Consider the following 17,879-nt stretch of genomic DNA (forward strand, 5'->3'; position numbering starts at 1 on the left):
CTTGCTGCTCCTAGAGCATTTCAAGGAGATGCTGACGAAAAACGGCTGCGATGTAGAAAGTGTAATGGCAGAGTGGACCCGTCTTAAGAAGGTCGTCAACAGGAATTACAGAGGTCTAAAGTGGGAGGAACTATGGGCACAGATTCTAAGGGTGTGGTCTGAGGAGTTCCCCAACATACTCCACATAATTGAAATAATTCAAGTCATGCCGATGTCCACCTCCAAGGTAGAGAGGGCGTTTTCTCTTCCGAATCGAGTCAAAACTGACTGGCTGATCAATCTCAACACAGCCACAGTGGAAGACCTAATGATTATCTCACTGGAGGGACCAGAAGAAGAAGATCCAGCATGTGCAGAATCTGCTGTGAAAAAATGGTTCCGCAGTGGGAAGAAAGCAAGGCGGCCCCACATAAAACCCTATGGGAAAAGGCAGCAGGTAATTTTCTGAATGACATTTTCCCCTCAGCTCTGCTGAGCTTTTAGTTTGTAAATTGAATTTAATTAATCTATGTATAGCCATTTTATTGTGTTTTGTTTTGTTTGTCCTATCTGTATTTCCTGTACTAGGTAGGTACAACATGATTAAAGGTAACAAAAAAATCAATAAATATAATAAGTTATAATTATAAAAAAGAAAAAGTTATAATTGTTAATAGTTGTTTAAAAAAATGTAATAATAACAATAAATAACCACAAAGAAATAAGAATAAAATTGAATATGATTGTCTGATTTATCATTGGCTGCAAACAAGACAATCTGGAAAAGGTGGTGGAGAGGACACTGAAGAAACTATTATCCATATTTGATAACCCGGACCACCCTCTCCACCACCTACTGCAGGGACAGAGGAGCACTTTCTCCAACAGACTGATCCAGCTCCGCTGTCACAAGGACAGATCCAGGAGAACATTCCTGCCCTCTGCTATTAGACTGTACAATAAATCACCTCTGGCCAGATCATCCTTCACATAACTACACACCGCTACACTGTTGTTGTTTGCTGTTGGTTGATCTTTGCACTACTGTTTAGTTTATCTAGTTAAGTAATTTAACACTATTCTATTTCATTGTATATACTGTGCATTTTCTTTTTTTTCCTTTTCTTATATTTGATATGTTCTCCTCTGTTATTTTATTGTATATATTGTGCATTTTTCATACTTTATATTTTTATTTACTCTGTTACTTCGTTTGCTGAAGTATATATTTGCTGCTGTAACATACAAATTTCCCCCTGGGGATGAATAAAGTAAATATCTATCTAACTAACCCTAACCCTTTATATATATATTTATATTTATATAATTATATGTATATTAAATATTTATATATTAACTAACCCTAACCCTTATATTTATATATATTGTATATTTATATATTAATTAACCCTAACCCTTAAATTTATATATATATTATATATTTCACCAAACCCGCGAACCACTTCCTGAATCAGTCACGTGGTACGGCCTTGCTCCGAACGTCATCAACACGAGCCTCGATACACACCTCAGAAAAATCTTCCAGATTACTCGACACTCGCTTAGAAGCCTCGACACGGAAGGCACCATCACTAGTAAACGGTGTTGTTGACGGAGTTTGTGTGGAGAGAAAGTTTGTGTAGTTGGTGGATTGTCTCCTGGTGTCCTACGGAGCTAATGAAGTTAGCATGCTACCAGGAAGTAGACGGAACCGAACATAAGCAACACAGCGCAGCTCAGAGTGAGCTAACCGTTTTAACGGAGTTTGTCTGGAGGAAACGTTTCTGTGGTTTAGTGAAAATGTCTAAAGTCCAAATGCTGAGATGTTTTGTCAACCAGCGACTAACTGCGGCTGCTGAAGAGATATTTGGTGTGTTTGAAAGAACGATAGCAGAGTACGAGGAGGAACGTTCTGCTTTAAAAGAGCAGAACGAGCGACAACGGAAACGACTGGACGCTGTTTTCAACCCTCAGCTACGGTCACAGGGAGCAGGTTGGTTCACTTTATTTATTCTGTTCATGCTCCGGCTGATAACGTTTCTATGTAGTTTGGAGTGAGACTCTGTTCATTGGGACTACATTCCCTTCAATGGGTACATCCCAAGTCTCTTAATTGCATCCAGTGTTGCCAACTCCTCAGTAAGGAAAGTAGCTATTGGCTGTCCTAAAAGTCGCTAAATGACGTCATTGCCTAATTTGCATAATTGTAATGAGCGCTGTAGGAGAGAGGCGGGAACAGCGGCGGACATGGAGAGTGTGGGTCTCCTCTTTCTGCAGCTGGGACTGCTGCGCGAGGGGCTACTTGTGACACAAACCACCTTTGAGTGCTTTGAGGCGGCGGAGGAGCTCACGGCAGCTCCCGCGTGCCGAACGGTGCGTGCTTTCACGTCAGAGTCAAAACACCAGAAAAGTCTCCAACAACACCAGAAAAAGTAGCTAGATTTGTCGCTAGTAGCTTTTGACAAAAAAAGTCGCCATGAGGGTTTGGAAAGTCGCCAAGTTGGCAACACTGATTGCATCCCCGTTTCCTTTCCTTGCGTCTTAGTCCCTCCCACCAGGGATACATGGCATGCGAGGAGAGAGGAAACGAGGAAATGGCCAAATCCCAATGTCCCCCCCCTTACGGACTCACGGACTTTGAGGCGCGCTCCCGCGAAGTCCGTGAGGGTTTAGGGCTGTCCCATTGTCAAGTGTTTGAGGGCTCTCTCGCAGACATTTTGAACCCTTTCCGTAAGTCAGCGGCCAAATCCCAAAGTCCCCCCTAAACCCTCAAACCCTGAACCCTCAAGGACTTACTGACGTCACCTGGTAAGTGGTTGAGTGTGAGAGACTGTGAGGGCTTGAAATGGTGTAAATATTAATGGGACAGCACTTTGCTGCAACATATCATGTTACCATGAAAACGACAATAAATACGATGTATAATTGTGGGTATTTATTTTATACTTTGTACTCTCTGATTTGAACATCTTCCTGGCTCTTTCCTCACAACATGAGAGGTAACTTCATATAATCTATTTACTCATTTTTGTCAAAACAGCTTCAATGACAAAATCAAATATTTGATCTGGATGTTCTCTACGGCTGACTACCAAGGTGGAGTGCTATTGGTTCAGAAACGGAGCGCACCGATGATGCACGTCCACGGTTACGTTGTGGCTGCTTCTGAAGGTTCTATCCACTGTTTCTACGGTGGCAGGTTTACGTACATTAGTCAACTATAACTGCCCACATGATCACATCTCAGCCGGACTTTATGGAGGATGCAGGTTCAACAATGTTGGTAGTGCCACACTTTTATGCCATGTAAACTATTGATGACCTCATTGCTGCTGGTGCGTTGTGTCTTTACATTTTGTGTCGGCATGTCTGTTTGGTAACTGTGCACAGGGAATGATGGCAGGAAATAAAAGTATCTACAGGAAACTATTTGCTCAATACTAATATTTCTTTGTAACGTCTCTGTGTGTGTTTACTGTTTTCCTGCAGACGTCCAGCAGCTGTTGGTGGTTCAAGAAGAGGTTCCCCCTGAGCAGCAGGAGTGGAGCTCCAGTCTGGACCAGGAGGACCCAGAGCCCCCACACATTAAAGAGGACCAGGATGACCCAGAGCCCCTACACATTAAAGAGGACCAGGAGGAACTTTGGACCAGTCAGGAGGGAGAGCAGCTTCAAGGTCTGGAGGAGGCTGATGTCAAGTTCTCATTCACTCCTGTGAAGACTGAAGATGATGAAGAGGAAGCTCAGTCCTCACAGCTTCATCAAAGACAAACTGAACAGATGGAAACAGGTCCTGATGAAGAGGACTGTGGAGGACCAGAACCAGGCAGGAACTCGGGTCCAGATATACATCCAGAACCAGATACTGATGAGAAGACTGGAGACTTTTCTGACACTGATGGCAGTGATGATTGGAAGGAGACCAGAGAACCTCAGTCAGGTTTAAATTATTTGAAACCTGATGAAGTCCATGTCAGTGATTCGAGATGTAGTGCTGGTGAGAAACTGTTTACATGCTCTGAGTGTGGGAAAACAACTGGCAGAAGTGGAGATCTGAAGAGACACATGAGAACCCACACAGGAGAGAAACCTTTCAGCTGCTCAGTCTGTAAGGAATCTTTTAACCGGGGTTCAACTTTAAAGAGACACATGAGAATCCACACAGGAGAGAAACCTTACAGCTGCTCAGTTTGTAAGAAATCTTTTAAGCAGTTTTCACATTTACAGACACACATGAGAATCCACACAGGAGAGAAATCTGTCAGCTGCTCAGTTTCTAAGAAATCTTTTAACCATTGTTCAAATTTAAAGACACGCATGAGAACCCAGACCGGAGAGAAATCTTTCAGCTGCTCAGTTTGTGATAAAAGATTTATGTGCAACGCAGCTCTAAAGGAACACATGAAAACTCACACAGGAAAGAATCCCCTTTAGCCCTTTTACCCAATCACCCCTCCGCATATCCCTTCAAGCGGTGGGCCCATAGGGCGGCGGCTCAATGTAGATTTTTCGGGTTGTTCCTGGTCGAACCATGTCTCATGTCCCGGAAACCAGACCCTCACCAGCAAGCTCCACTCCCAGGTCTGGCTCCAGAAAGGGGCCCCGGTTTCCCTTTTTTTGGCCCAGCTGCCACAACTCTTTTCAGATGGTCAGTGAATTCTTGGTCTGAGGTCACAGGTCACAGGTCACACACACGGCCCTAAACCAAGTTACGGTGATTTATTGGAAGGGTGTAACATTTAAGATACGTTGCTTTCTGTTAATATTTTAACGTTACCCAACTTTATAGTGTTGTTTTTACCGTTTAAGTTTAGCTTATTTGCTGATGTAAATATCTTCTTATATTAAGTTATTTTGCATGTTTAGATCCAGAATTGCAGAAAAATACCAGAATGCAATTCATGTGTTGATGCATTGACTTCTGCAAGTGTGAGTTTTCCTTTGTGTAATGTTATAGTTTCTGTTGTCTCTGTTTAGTCACCCAGTCCAACGCACCTTTTCACTTTACCCACCAGGTGGCCCTGTTTGTCCTCTTATATATATTGTTTTTAATGGTTTTGAGGAAATGTGTTGTTATGATTTAGGTTCGATGTTTTCCTGGTAATATAATATCCCTTTTCTATTAATGTGCATCCTGAGCTTAGTACATACTGTAATATCAAAATAATGTATCTAAATGTAAAAAACAAGAATGAAATCACACATTGTCATTTTACTTATTGCTGAGGGAGCAGAGGAGCAGAAAAATATCAGAAGGCAGTTAATGGGTTGAATTTTGTCTTCTGCAGAAGTAAATAAATGTTGGAAAACAATCAATTGAGTTTTATTTTTTCCATGTCCAACCCACACCCATTACATAAGGAAAAGATGGAAGGTAACTTAAGATGGGAATGATTTCTAGAGGCTTTTATTTTGTAGGTTACCCACCAAGTTGCAGCAGAACCTGCCCTGCAGGTAGAAATGGGAAACATGCCGCTGGATTTAAGGAGAAAGCAACTGATGGCAAACTACTGGGCTAATTTACAGGGACACAATGATTCTCACCCTGCAAAAGGAGCGTTTCAGGTGGTCTGGGAGAGTGGGAGGAGTCAGAGGGATCACTTTGGTCGGGTAGGCAATGACATTGCAAGAGAATGTGAAGTGTTTGATCGGAGGATAAGCCCCTCAGTAGTTTACCCGGTGGTGTCTCCATGGACGCTTGTGTGGCCTGACATAGACTGGTATTTGTTAGAGGTCGAAAAGGAAAGAAAAAGATGAAATTGATTTGGTAAGTGCATTTGAATATTATGTAATGAAAGTGTATCGTGATTTTACACGGATGGTCCGAAGAAACCTGAGACAGGAGAGACAGGATATGGGGAGGCAACACCAGCTAAAGGAAGAGGAATCAACAGAAGAACATCTCATCATTTTGGGGTTTACACAGTGGAGATAATGTCAGTGCTGGTTTTACTATGATGGGTGGAAATAACTAGACAGGAAAAGGTGTTGATTTGCTCCGACTCATCTTCAGCCCTATAGCAAGTTTAAGGTCTTTTCATTGAAACAGTCGTCAAGATAAATGGTGAATGGACTGTACTTGTGTCGAGCTTTTCTAGTCATCAGACCACTCAAAGTGCTTTAACACTACATGTCATCATTCACACATTCACACACTGATAGCAGGGGCTACCATGCAAGGTGCCACCTGCCCATCAGGACTAACTAACATTCATACAACATTCAGTCACTGTAGGCATCGAGGACACATCGACATGGACTATTGGAGCCGGGGATCGAACCGCCGATCCTCTGATTCCACCCTGCTCTACCATAGTCGCCTCATATACTGCATGAAGTCCTCCAGTCAACCAGAAGAATAACTAATCAGGGAGGTCAGGTTACATTCCTGTGGGTTCCAGCGCATGTAGGGGTGAGTGGGAATGAGAGGGCGGATGAGTTGGCAAAGAGGGCTTTAAAGACAGGAAACACAGATCTGCACATTAGTGTCAGTAAAGCAGACGTCAAGTGTATTATTTGGGGAAAAGAATCAACCGAATGTGGCAAAAAAGGGATCATGAATGCATATTAAAAGGAGTACTGAGCCTGGGTGAGGGAGCACAGGTGAGGGTACTGTTAGCTTTCTGAAGGAACACAGGTTTTTTTTCATAGGATATGATGGAAATGCAGGGAAATGGTAAAAGGGTGATTGCCAGAGGCGAGGAATTTATAGGTGTAGTCTACAATGATATATTATGACATTTGTTCGACCTAGAAATAACATTTATTTTTACAATCAACACTTGAAATGATGAAGGCACTTGCAAATGACATGATGTTGCAGTACATCAAGTGAGAGTTGTGTGTGTTTACTGTATATAGAGAGATGTTTTGGAGTTTGTTTGTTTTATACACCCTGGCTCTTATGAAGATGACATTCAGTTTCAGCTCATTTATACTTGGAATAATATCATAGTGTTGAACATTAAATACATATACAAGGGTGTAGATATGGAAAAGACAAACGGTATGTTAATGTTTAAATAGTTCTTGTGCTTCGTTATAATAGTATATATTTAATCAATTATATTAAACAAGTACAACTGTTACGGTAAACACATACTACATCTACATGTGGAACTAAATGATCACAAGCTTGTTGGTGCTACTCGGACCTTTTATTAACGCACAACAGTCCGTCTCGGTATATCTTCCGGAGTTTGTCAGGAGGAAACGTGTCTGTGGTTTAGTGAAAATGTCTAAAGTCCAAATGCTGAGATGTTTACTCAACCAGCGACTAACTGCGGCTGATGAAGAGATATTTGGTCTGTTTGAAAGAACGATAGCAGAGTACGAGGAGGAAGTTTCTGCTTTAAAAGAGCAGAACGAGCGACAACGGAGACTACTGGACGCTGTTTACAACCCTCAGCTGCGGTTACACAGAGCAGGTTGGTTCATTTTATTTATTAGGGCCCAAATCTGTATTGCCCCTCGCTGCGCGTTCGCGTCGGGACTCGGGGCTCTACAGGCGAGCGCGAGCACTTCTCCTCCAAGACCCGTTTGAGAGGAGAACTCTGGCAGAGAAAGAGCTGATCCCAGATCAACCTGACCTCACAATCAGACAGCAGACTAGCAGTACATGCCTGTACTGTGTACACCAGGTTTGGCTAGCTGGATGCAGTCATGCTAATGCATTATTTAGCTTTTTAAACCAACGGGGACAGATCCAGCACGGAAAGTAACGGGAGTGAGGGATGAGGAGGTAAGGAAAGATGAGAACACCAGGGCACACATGGAGAACTCTGTCAGCCAGCCATATTAGGCAAAGTGAACATCTTTTCTTCTACATAGTTGTCCTCAGTCTCATCTGCTTAACTTGGTCATGGAGGCATCAACATTTAATTGAGATGGTAAATTAACAGTGAAAACTCATCATATCTTAATTTAACACCATTATTCATAATTACACTTCATGTTTACTTCTCCTGATCTTTACCTCCTATAACAAGGTCCATAGGGGCATCTCAATAAATAAACATGTTCTATTATATTATATTTAGTGCTGGGCAACGATTACAATTTTTAATCTCATGATTTTTCTGCCATTAATAGCATTGTTATTGGCAAAATTCAATAATTAACTCAAAAGTAGTGTATTGCGCACTTTTATTCAAAAAGTACTGCTAAACATCGAACAAAAAGTTCGGAAATTCGTGTTTGGTAGATTATTTCTCTGTTGTAACAATGCTTCTTGGCAATAAATGTTATACCGTTGGAAAGCCTGTTTATTTACCTTTCAGACGGTGCCCCATTTGTAAGGAACATGCATTTGTAGGATGAGCAGCACAGCTGAGTATGTGGGTTGCGCCCATGAAAGAGAATGCAGAGAAGATTTGGCAAATTTTTCACACATCAGTATGTTCAGTATTGTATGAAATATAACTGGTATCTTTATGCATGGCAGTGGCACTAATATGCCATCACTCATTTTCGTTTCCACATTTATGTTTAAAAGAACATCAGTTTGAATAACTTGTATGCATGATTATCATGCAATTGACAGACAATGTTGATATTGGCATTGGTATCAGTTGACAAGGTGTGTTTATAAAAGGCAGTGGCACGGCCTCCCTACTCACTGTACCTTGCACATGTTTAAAATAAAAACATGAATATATGAACCTGTGAATTATTTGAATAGCTTAGTATTGAATGCACAATAAAGAGGTATGTTTATACATGGCACTTGGCCCAGTTTAATATAAAACACAATTTTATACAATATATATAGTCGGGGGTCCCTGCTCCATCTCTCTATAAGTTTGGGGGTCCTTGGCCTGAAAAACGTTGAAGATCCCTGCTTTACACAGTAGCAGTTAAAATACAGTTATGATTCTGATAATAGATATTCAGCCGGTGTTCACAACTTTATCTTCATGTGTGTAATAAATGTAATTTGAAATACACACCTTGAAAACTGCAAACCTATTTACGTCATGTTTTCTTTTCTTTTTTGTTGTTTGGTAAATTCTCAGTCATCATCATTTCCCTTTATGCCTCTTGGCATGTAGGGCAGCAACAAAAGTCTTCCACTCCTGTCTGTCCTGGGCGAGTCACTGGATGGTGCCCCATGAGTGGTTTAGGCTCTGCATCTCCTGTTCTTCTCCATGTGTTTCTTGGTCGGCCTCTTTTTCTTTTCCCTTCTGGTGTCCAATGTAAGGCTGTTCTTGTAATATCAGCAGGATCTTTTCTCAGCACATGTCCTATCCATCCCCATCTTCTTCTCATTAGGATGGTCTCCATGCATTCTTGTTGGCATTTGTCATACAGTTCTTTATTTGAAATGGTGTTTGGCCAGAAAATGTACAGTATTCGTCTTAAACTCTTGGTGTGGAAGGTTGATAGTCTGTTGAGGTCTTCTTGGGTCATTCTCCAGCATTCAGAACCGTACAATAGGGTGGATAAAACACAGCTCAGATACAATTTAAGTTTGGTCTTGATGGTGTACTGCTGTGACCTCCATATGTTATTCAGTACTTTTAAAAGCGTTCCTTGCCTTATTAAGACGATTATTGATGTCTTTATCTGTGCCCCCATCGTGTCTGACAGTGCTGCCCAAATATGTGAACTCGTCAGTTTTAGGGAGATCTTCTCCGTTAACCTGAATTGGTGAGGGATTGGGAATGTTCAGAGTCATCACTTCTGTTTTCTTTTTGCTGATCTTCAGGCCAATCTTCTGACCAAAATCACTGAGGCGGGATGTTTTTTCCTGCATGTGTCGATGAGTATGTGAAAGAAGAGAGAGATCATCTGCATAGTCTAGATCTTCAAGTGATGAAAATAGTGTCCATCGAATGCCTCTATTTTGGTCTTCAGTTGTTTGTCTCATTACCCAGTCAATAGTAATATTGAAGAGCAAAGCTGACATCACACATCCTTGTCTCACACCTGTTTTTACTTGGAATTTTTGGAGACTGTTTCCAACCCTGCATGTGAAGTTGGTATAAAAACTTTGGATCACATGAACTGTATCTTCAGGGATCCCATAATGCCGCAATATACGCCAAAGGCTTTCACGATGAATGGAGTCAAATGCTTTTTCAAAGTCAACAAAGTTTATATACAGTTACCTCTGCCACTCTGTGCACTGCTCTATGATGTTACGTAACGTGAATATGTGATCGTTGCAACTTCTACCCTTTCTGAAACCTGCCTGTTCTTTTCGGAGATGTTGCTCTACAGCATCTGTTTTTCGATTAATAATAATCTTTGCCATGATCTTACTTGGTATTGACAGAAGTGTAATTCCACGCCAGTTGTTACAATTTCTTAGAGAACCTTTCTTTGGTAATTTGATGATGATCCCCTCTGACCAGTCATCAGGTATTTTCTTATTCTCCCATATAGACGTAAAAAGTGGTTGAAGAATTGTTGCTGCCAGATTCGGGTGTGCTTTGAAGAGATCTGCATTGAGGTTATCTGGACCAGGGGTTTTCCTGTTTCTTAAGGATTTAATCGCCATTATAACTTCATCTTTGGTTGGTGGTTCAATGCTGATATCCAAATCTGCTTCTGCATCTTGGATGTTGGCCTGTGTTGTTGGTGGAGGCCTGTTCAGCACCTCGCTAAAATGCTCCGCCCATCTAGCTTCTTGGTCTGCTTCCGTTGTAAGAAGCTTTCCCTGTTTATCTTATATTGGTATATCAGATGTCCCCCTGTATTTGCCGCTAATAATCTTGGTTAGCTTGTAGACCTTTCCTTGCTCACCTTCTTTGGCTGCTTCTTCTGCTTGTTTTGCAAGGTCATCCATATATTCCCGTTTGTCAGCTCGCGTTTTCCTCTTCACAGCCTTGTTTGCATCTCGATATTGAGTTTTATATCTTTCTTTTAGCCTATCTGGTTTTGCTTCCATGACTTTCTTCTTTGCTCTCTTGCGTATATCAATGGCTTGCCATGTATCATCGGTTATCCACTCCTTTCTATCCTTCTGTTTGATGCCCAGACATTTTTTACTGGTTTCTAGATATGCTTGCTTTGCTTGTTCCCATTTGGTGTTAATCTCATCTGTATATGTGTCTGTATCCTGTTGCATATCACTTTGGTCAGATAATGCTTGAAATCTATTCTTTAGCTGCACTATGAAGGCGCTTTTCACTTTAGGATCTTGTAACTTTTCAGTGGCAAACTGTTGTCTTCCTATCTTTCTGCTACCAACTTTCCTTAACTTTACTTTCAGCACTGCTAACACAAGGTGATGATCACTAGCAACATCTGCTCCTCGCATTACCCTGACATCAAACAGTGAGCGTCTCCAGGTTCCATTTATCATCAGATGATCTATCTGGTTCCTGTCTCGCCCATTAGGTGAATTCCAAGTCAATTTATGTATATCCTTGTGTGGAAATAAGGTCCCTCCGACGACAAGGTCATAACTGGCACAAAGTTCCACTAATCTTTCCCCATTTTCATTCATGATGCCACAGCCCTGTCCTCCCATGGCCCTGTCATAGCCGGTGTTGTCACTTCCGACTTTTGCGTTCAGATCCCCCATCACTATCTTCATGTCCTGGTGTGTTGTTGAGCTCAGCTTGTAACTGCTCATAAAACTCATCTTTTGCTTCTTCACAACTATCATTTGTTGGAGCATAACACTGGATGATGGTTGTGTTGATTTGTTTTCCTTTTAGCCTGATCTTCATGAGCCTGCTATTGACCGGTTTCCACTCTATAATACTTTTCTCGACTCCTTTTTGTAGAATGATGGCTACTCCTTCGGAATGGTGGCCATCATCCCTCCCCGAGTATAAAACTGTTTCATCTGTACTGGTTCTGAGACGTCCCGATCCTGTCCATCTGCTTTCGCTTACTCCTAGTATGTGTAGGTTGTATCTTCTCATCTCATTTGTCACTTGCGCAAGTTTCCCTGACTCATACATTGTACGCACATTCCAATAGCCTATCCTTGTCTTGTGCTTGATATGAAGAACTTCCAACTTCCTGTCAGTGGCTTCCTTATGGCTTTGACCACTGGCATTCATGCTGGCATCAATTGATACTCAGTGAAATTCTCAGTAGCGATAACTAAATGATGCTTATTATACATATTCCAAGCGCAAACTTTTTTATTTTTTTTATTTAATCATTTCTTTTTTGCTTTTTTTGGTATTTTGGTCAGACACATATGCAACGCTGATTACCGTAATATGTGTGGTATTTGTTATAAATGTACGTTGGTACATAGAGGGTGATAAGAAACTGTACCTGGAGGGACTTAGGACCCAGGGGAATGTAGGTGAAGGAAACAGGAAGAGACGGAAGAGACGCCACACAAACAGCTGTTCACCGCTCGCTGCCGGCCAATCGGCCGGCTGGTTCTTGTGTTGAAAATGTCCGCTTAATAATAAAAATAAACTGCGTTGACGCACGATAAAATAATTGTCGGCGTTAATTAATTAATTAATGCATTAACGTGTTAACTTGCCCAGCACTGACTGTATATTATTTTTATATATATACTGTGTGTATATATATATATATACTGTGTGTGTATGTGTATATATATATATATATATATATTCTATGATATACAGGTGCATCTCAATGAATTAGAATATCATGGAAAAGTAAATTTATTTCAGTAATTCAATTCAAAAAGTGAAAGTCATATATTATATAGATTCATTACACACAGGGTGATATATTTCAAGCCTTTATTTCTTTTAATTTTGAGGATTATGGCTTACTGCTAATGAAAACCCCAAATTCAGTATCTCCGAAAATTAGAATATTACATAAGATCAATTTAAAAAAGGATTTTTAATACAGAAATGTTGGCCTATTGAAAAGTATGTACAGTATGCACTGAATACTTGGTCGGGGCTCCTTTTGCATGAATTATTGCATCAATGCGGCGTGCCATGGAGGAGATGAGACTGTGGCACTGCTGAGGTGTTATGGAAGCCCAGGTTGCTTTGATAGGGGCCTTCAGCTCGTCTGCATTGTTGGGTCTGATGTATCTCATCTTCCTCTTGACAATACCCCATAGATTCTCTCTATGATACAGGGACCATCTGGCTTGCCGAGAGTTCAGTCTCTTGGCAGACTGAATGTACTCGAGGTTCTTGTGATCAGTCCATACCAAAAAGGGCAGACTGGTCCCCTGAAGCCAGTGACGCCACTCCTCAAGGGCCAGCTCACCAGCTAGCAGCTCTCGGTTACCAATGTCATAGTTCCTTTCAGCAGGTGAGAGCAGCATCCACCTCCACAACGAACTGTCTCTCAGGGTCAGGGACTTGGAGGATAGGGGCAGAGGTAAACCGGGCCTTAAGGTTCTGGAAGGCCTCCTCAGCCGAGGGTGACCACTGGAACAGCACTTTGGATGAGGTATGGGCCGTCAGTGGGGCAGATACGGTGCTATAGCCATGGATGAATCTCCGGTAGAAGTTAGCGAACCCCAAGAATCGTTGCAGCTGTTTACGTGAGTCAGGGACGGGCCAGGATGTAACAGCTGACACCTTGGCAGGATCCATCTGCACGATCCCCTGTCCCACGATGTGAATACCTCCCGATAGTCATGGTATTCAGTAGGCACCCCTGACAGGTCTGAAGCAGAGCTGGAACAGACTGACTGCTGGGGTGCAGCAGCTTGTTTCAGGCAAATCAGGTGACAGGATGAGCTCCACCCCAGGATGGCTCCTGTGGCCCAGTCTATGTGGGGGTTATGGCGGAGGAGCCAGGATTAATGGATGCTGGGGTGACTGCAGGATAAGAAACCGGATAGTCTCATGGTGGTTACCAGACAGGAGCATACGGACTGGCGTGGTCTGGTGAGTCAATGTCCCCAGTAGGTGGCCATCCAGGGCGCTGGCAGGAACAGGGTATGGCAGGGGTACCCGGTCGATACCCAGCTGAAGGGCTAGGTCCTCATCAATGATGCTGTCGTCAGCACCAGAGTCAATGAGCGTAGTGAGGGTCTGGGATCCGTTCGCGAGCAGAAGCTGAACGTGGCAAAGGGGTCTTTGGTTGGGAGAGAGTCTTGTGGTTTGGCTCACCAGTACCTCCTCTACTACTGGCGAGCCATGCCTTTTGCTGGGCACCGGGATATAAAGTGACCAGCCTGGCCACAGTACAGGCAAAGATTTCCCCGGCGGCGGCGCTCACGCTCCTCTGGAGTGAGACTGGTGCGCCCCACCTGCATGGGTTCAACGCCCCCAGGTTGAGGCCCTGGGATGATGCTGGTAGCTGCGTACATTAGTCAACTATAACTGCCCACATGATCAAATCTCAGCCGGACTTAATGGAGGATGCAGGTTCTTTGAATACTTCTTACCAATGTTGGTAGTGCCACACTTTTTTGCCATGTAAACTATTGATGACCTCATTGCTGCTGGTGCGTTGTGTCTTTAAAATTTGTGCCGGCATGTCTGTTTGGTAACTGCACAGGGAGTGTAAAAGGGAATGATGGCAGGAAAAAAAGTATATCTAGAGACTATTTGCTCAACACTAATATTTCTTTGTAACATCTCTGTGTGTGTTTACTGTTTTCCTGCAGACGTCCAGCAGCTGTTGGTGGTTAAAGAAGAGGTTCCCCCTGAACAGCAGCAGTGGAGCTCCAGTCTGGACCAGGAGGACCCAGAGTCCCCACACATTAAAGAGGAACAGGAGGACCCACAGCCCCCACACATTAAAGAGGAACAGGAGGACCCACAGCCCCCACACATTAAAGAGGAACAGGAGGACCCACAGCCCCCACACATTAAAGAGGAACAGGAGGACCCAGAGCCCCCACACATTAAAGAGGAACAGGAGGAACTCTGGACCAGTCAGGAGGGAGAGCAGCTTCAAGGTCTGGAGGAGGCTGATGTCAAGTTCTCATTCACTCCTGTGAAGAGTGAAGATGATGAAGAGGAAGCTCAGTCCTCACAGCTTCATCAAAGACAAACTGAACAGATGGAAACAAATGCTGATGACAATGGAGACTCTTCTGACACTGATAACAGTGGTGATTGGAAGGAGACCAGAGAACCTCAGTCAGGTAAACTATTTACATGCTCTGAGTGTGGGAAAACAACTGCCACGAGTGGAGAACTGAAGACACACATGAGAATCCACACAGCAGAGAAACTTTTCAGCTGCCCAGTTTGTAAGGACTCTTTTAACCATTGTTCAACTTTAAAGACACACATGAGAATCCACACAGGGGAGAAACCTTTCAGCTGCTCAGTTTGTAAGGAATCTTTTAACCATTGTTCAACTTTACAGACACACATGAGAACCCACACAGGAGAGAAACCTTTCAGCTGCTCAGTCTGTAAGGAATCTTTTAACCATTGTTCATCTTTAAAGACACACATGAGAATCCACACAGGAGAGAAACCTTTCAGCTGCACAGTTTGTAAGAAATCTTTTAACCAGCAACCACATTTACAGACACACATGAGAATCCACACAGGAGAGAAACCTTTCAGCTGCACAGTTTGTAAGGAATCTTTTAACCAGCAACCACATTTACAGAGACACATGAGAATCCATACAGGAGAGAATCCTTTCAGCTGCACAGTTTGTAAGAAATCTTTTAAGCAGTGTTCAAATTTACAGAGACACATGAGAAACCACACAGGAGAGAATCCTTTCAGCTGCACAGTTTGTAAGAGATCTTTTAACAATCGTTCAAATTTACAGAGACACATGATTAACCACACAGGAGAGAAACCTTTCAGCTGCTCAGTTTGTAAGAAATCTTTTAAGCAGCGTTCACATCTACAGATACACATGAAAACCCACACAGGAGAGAAACCTTTCAGCTGTTCATTGTGTGATGAAAGATTTCGGCACAAGTCACTTCTGAAGTTACACATAATTACTCATACAAGAGACAACCTGCTTTAGTGGTTCTGTTTGTATACAAAAGGTAAATCTGACACACCACATGGCACATAACGCAGGGGAAGAAATGGCGCTTTTTTCTTATCTTTATTCGAAAGCATGTTTTAATTTGAGAGCATTGCCATGTTCAGATTTTGAATTGTTTCCCTCAAAACCCTGTCCTCACACACAATTAGCCCCCGCTTGCGATCAGTGACACAATTAATCTTGATTGCTCTGAGAGATCCATGCTTTGTTTAAGGTGACGCCTCCTCACGTTGGCAAAGAGCTTAGTGCTGTCTTTAGTTTGATCCAGTAGACTAAGGCTACATCCACACCGATACATTTTCGTTTTAAAACGATCTCCGTCCACACAGCGTTTCAGCATAGTTTTCGTCCAGACTAAAACGCCTGAAAACGAATATCACGTGACTCTTCACGTACACTGGGTATGCGGGTGGGTGCCGATGTAAACGGGAAGTAGATTGGTTGCTTAGTTTAAAAAAAATACAACAGAGTAATAAAGTTGTCTTTAATAATGAAAGGTTGTGTTTGATACTTAAGATCTTCTCTGAAATCTTCCTCTACAAACTCAAACAGACACATTTCGTGGAAAGTTTTATTTTTAAGACTTAGTTACAATGCTGCGGGTCTCTCTCTCTCTCACACACATCACATTTACTTTAAAATCAACACTTGCACATAAAAGTTTACTAGATTATGGATCAATAAATGTGGTCAACACACGTCTCACTCATTTCCTCGGTTTCATTGTTTCTGTTCTCACTCGTAGCTCTGCCGGTGACTGAAGTCTCTGTCCTAGTGGAGAGCAATTCATGTTTTGTTCCTTTATAGTTTATCTGCGGACTTCACAATAGTTGTGCAGAACAAAATAAGCATTAATAAGAAAAGGAAAGTCCTCCGTTTGTGCTCCAATAACAGCTGCTTCCTCCACAGAAATGCAGACTTTAACTGAACAACAGCTGCTAGCTAATAAAGATAACAAGGTCAGCAAGACCTGTAATCAGTGATCCATGTTAAATTAACCTGGTAGTAGATCGGTAATCAATGTTGTTTGTGATCTTTTGGGTAAGGGTCACGTGAAAGGGGTGTGACGAATCAGGGAAGGACACGTCGTGACTGCTAAGAACCAATCAAGTAGCGTACGCGGGTGTCGACGTCATCGTTTCTAAACGTATCCGTTTTCGACCGTCCACAAGAGGCAATCCCGGCGTTTTCAAACTTATCCGTCCTCGGGAGCGTTTTCAAACAAATCCGTTGTCTGTGCTCAAATGCCGGCGCAGTGTGGACACTCAGTGTAAACGTAGCAAAACATATGCATTTTCAAATGGAAACGGCAGTAGTGTGGACATGGCCTGATTGAGTTTTTATTTTCTAGTTAGTGTTGGTTTTCTAGAGGGGTCCGGGGCACGCTCACCTGGAAGAAAATGTTGTACATTTTAAAGATAAATGCATCTTTGTGTTCTTGAAACAGTTTTGTGCTCTTCTTTTAGCGGTGTTGGAATGTAACTAAGTACATTAACTTAAGTATTGTACTTGACATTTTAGAGGTACTTGTACTTTACTTGAGTACCTGCAGCATTAAAGTGTTCAATTAATGATCATTTTTAAATTATTTTTCATGAATTGATTAATGTATAAACTTATATTCTCTTGAGATGAATATTGTTTAAGATAAGTAAATGAAGTAACCTTGGATTCAATAATCTGTTTTGTTGTTGTCAAATGTTGCCAATATTTACAGCTGATAACACCGTTCCAAGCTTAACATTGTTAGCTCTGTCAGCACTGTTGTGTGAACTGTTGCACCCCTGTTGCCATATTGAGAGCCGTGCGGAGGCAATCCTTCAATCATAAATTTGTTCTGAGTTTGTAATTCAGCAGCTTTAAATGTGTTTTTTATACTGTGGTTTTGTACTTAATTCACACTGTTTTCATCCTGTGGCTACAGTTGGTTAAATGTATGTGATAGTACTGCTTTTTATTGTTTGAATAACTTGATATCTGATTGAATAATAAAAGTATTCAGTTAGTAAA

At 42.1% G+C, this 17,879-nt stretch overlaps 1 protein-coding gene across 1 annotated transcript in view; it reads left to right on the plus strand.

Annotated features, from left to right (window-relative positions):
• The window catches only part of LOC142950126 (uncharacterized), a 33,814-nt gene extending 15,935 nt beyond the window's left edge, over positions 1-17,879 (plus strand). Inside the window, exons 6-9 of the mRNA XM_076092024.1 lie at positions 1,578-1,972; positions 3,469-4,411; positions 7,113-7,405; positions 14,509-17,879. Coding sequence (XP_075948139.1) covers positions 1,578-1,972; positions 3,469-4,411; positions 7,113-7,405; positions 14,509-15,845 — 2,968 coding nt within the window. The 3' untranslated portion in view covers positions 15,846-17,879. The remainder of the gene's footprint in view (positions 1-1,577; positions 1,973-3,468; positions 4,412-7,112; positions 7,406-14,508) is intronic.

This window comes from Anarhichas minor, unplaced genomic scaffold, assembly GCF_050575085.1.
Source record: "Anarhichas minor isolate MPS153535 unplaced genomic scaffold, ASM5057508v1 ptg000014l, whole genome shotgun sequence".
In the NCBI taxonomy this organism is placed as follows: Eukaryota; Metazoa; Chordata; class Actinopteri; order Perciformes; family Anarhichadidae; genus Anarhichas; species Anarhichas minor.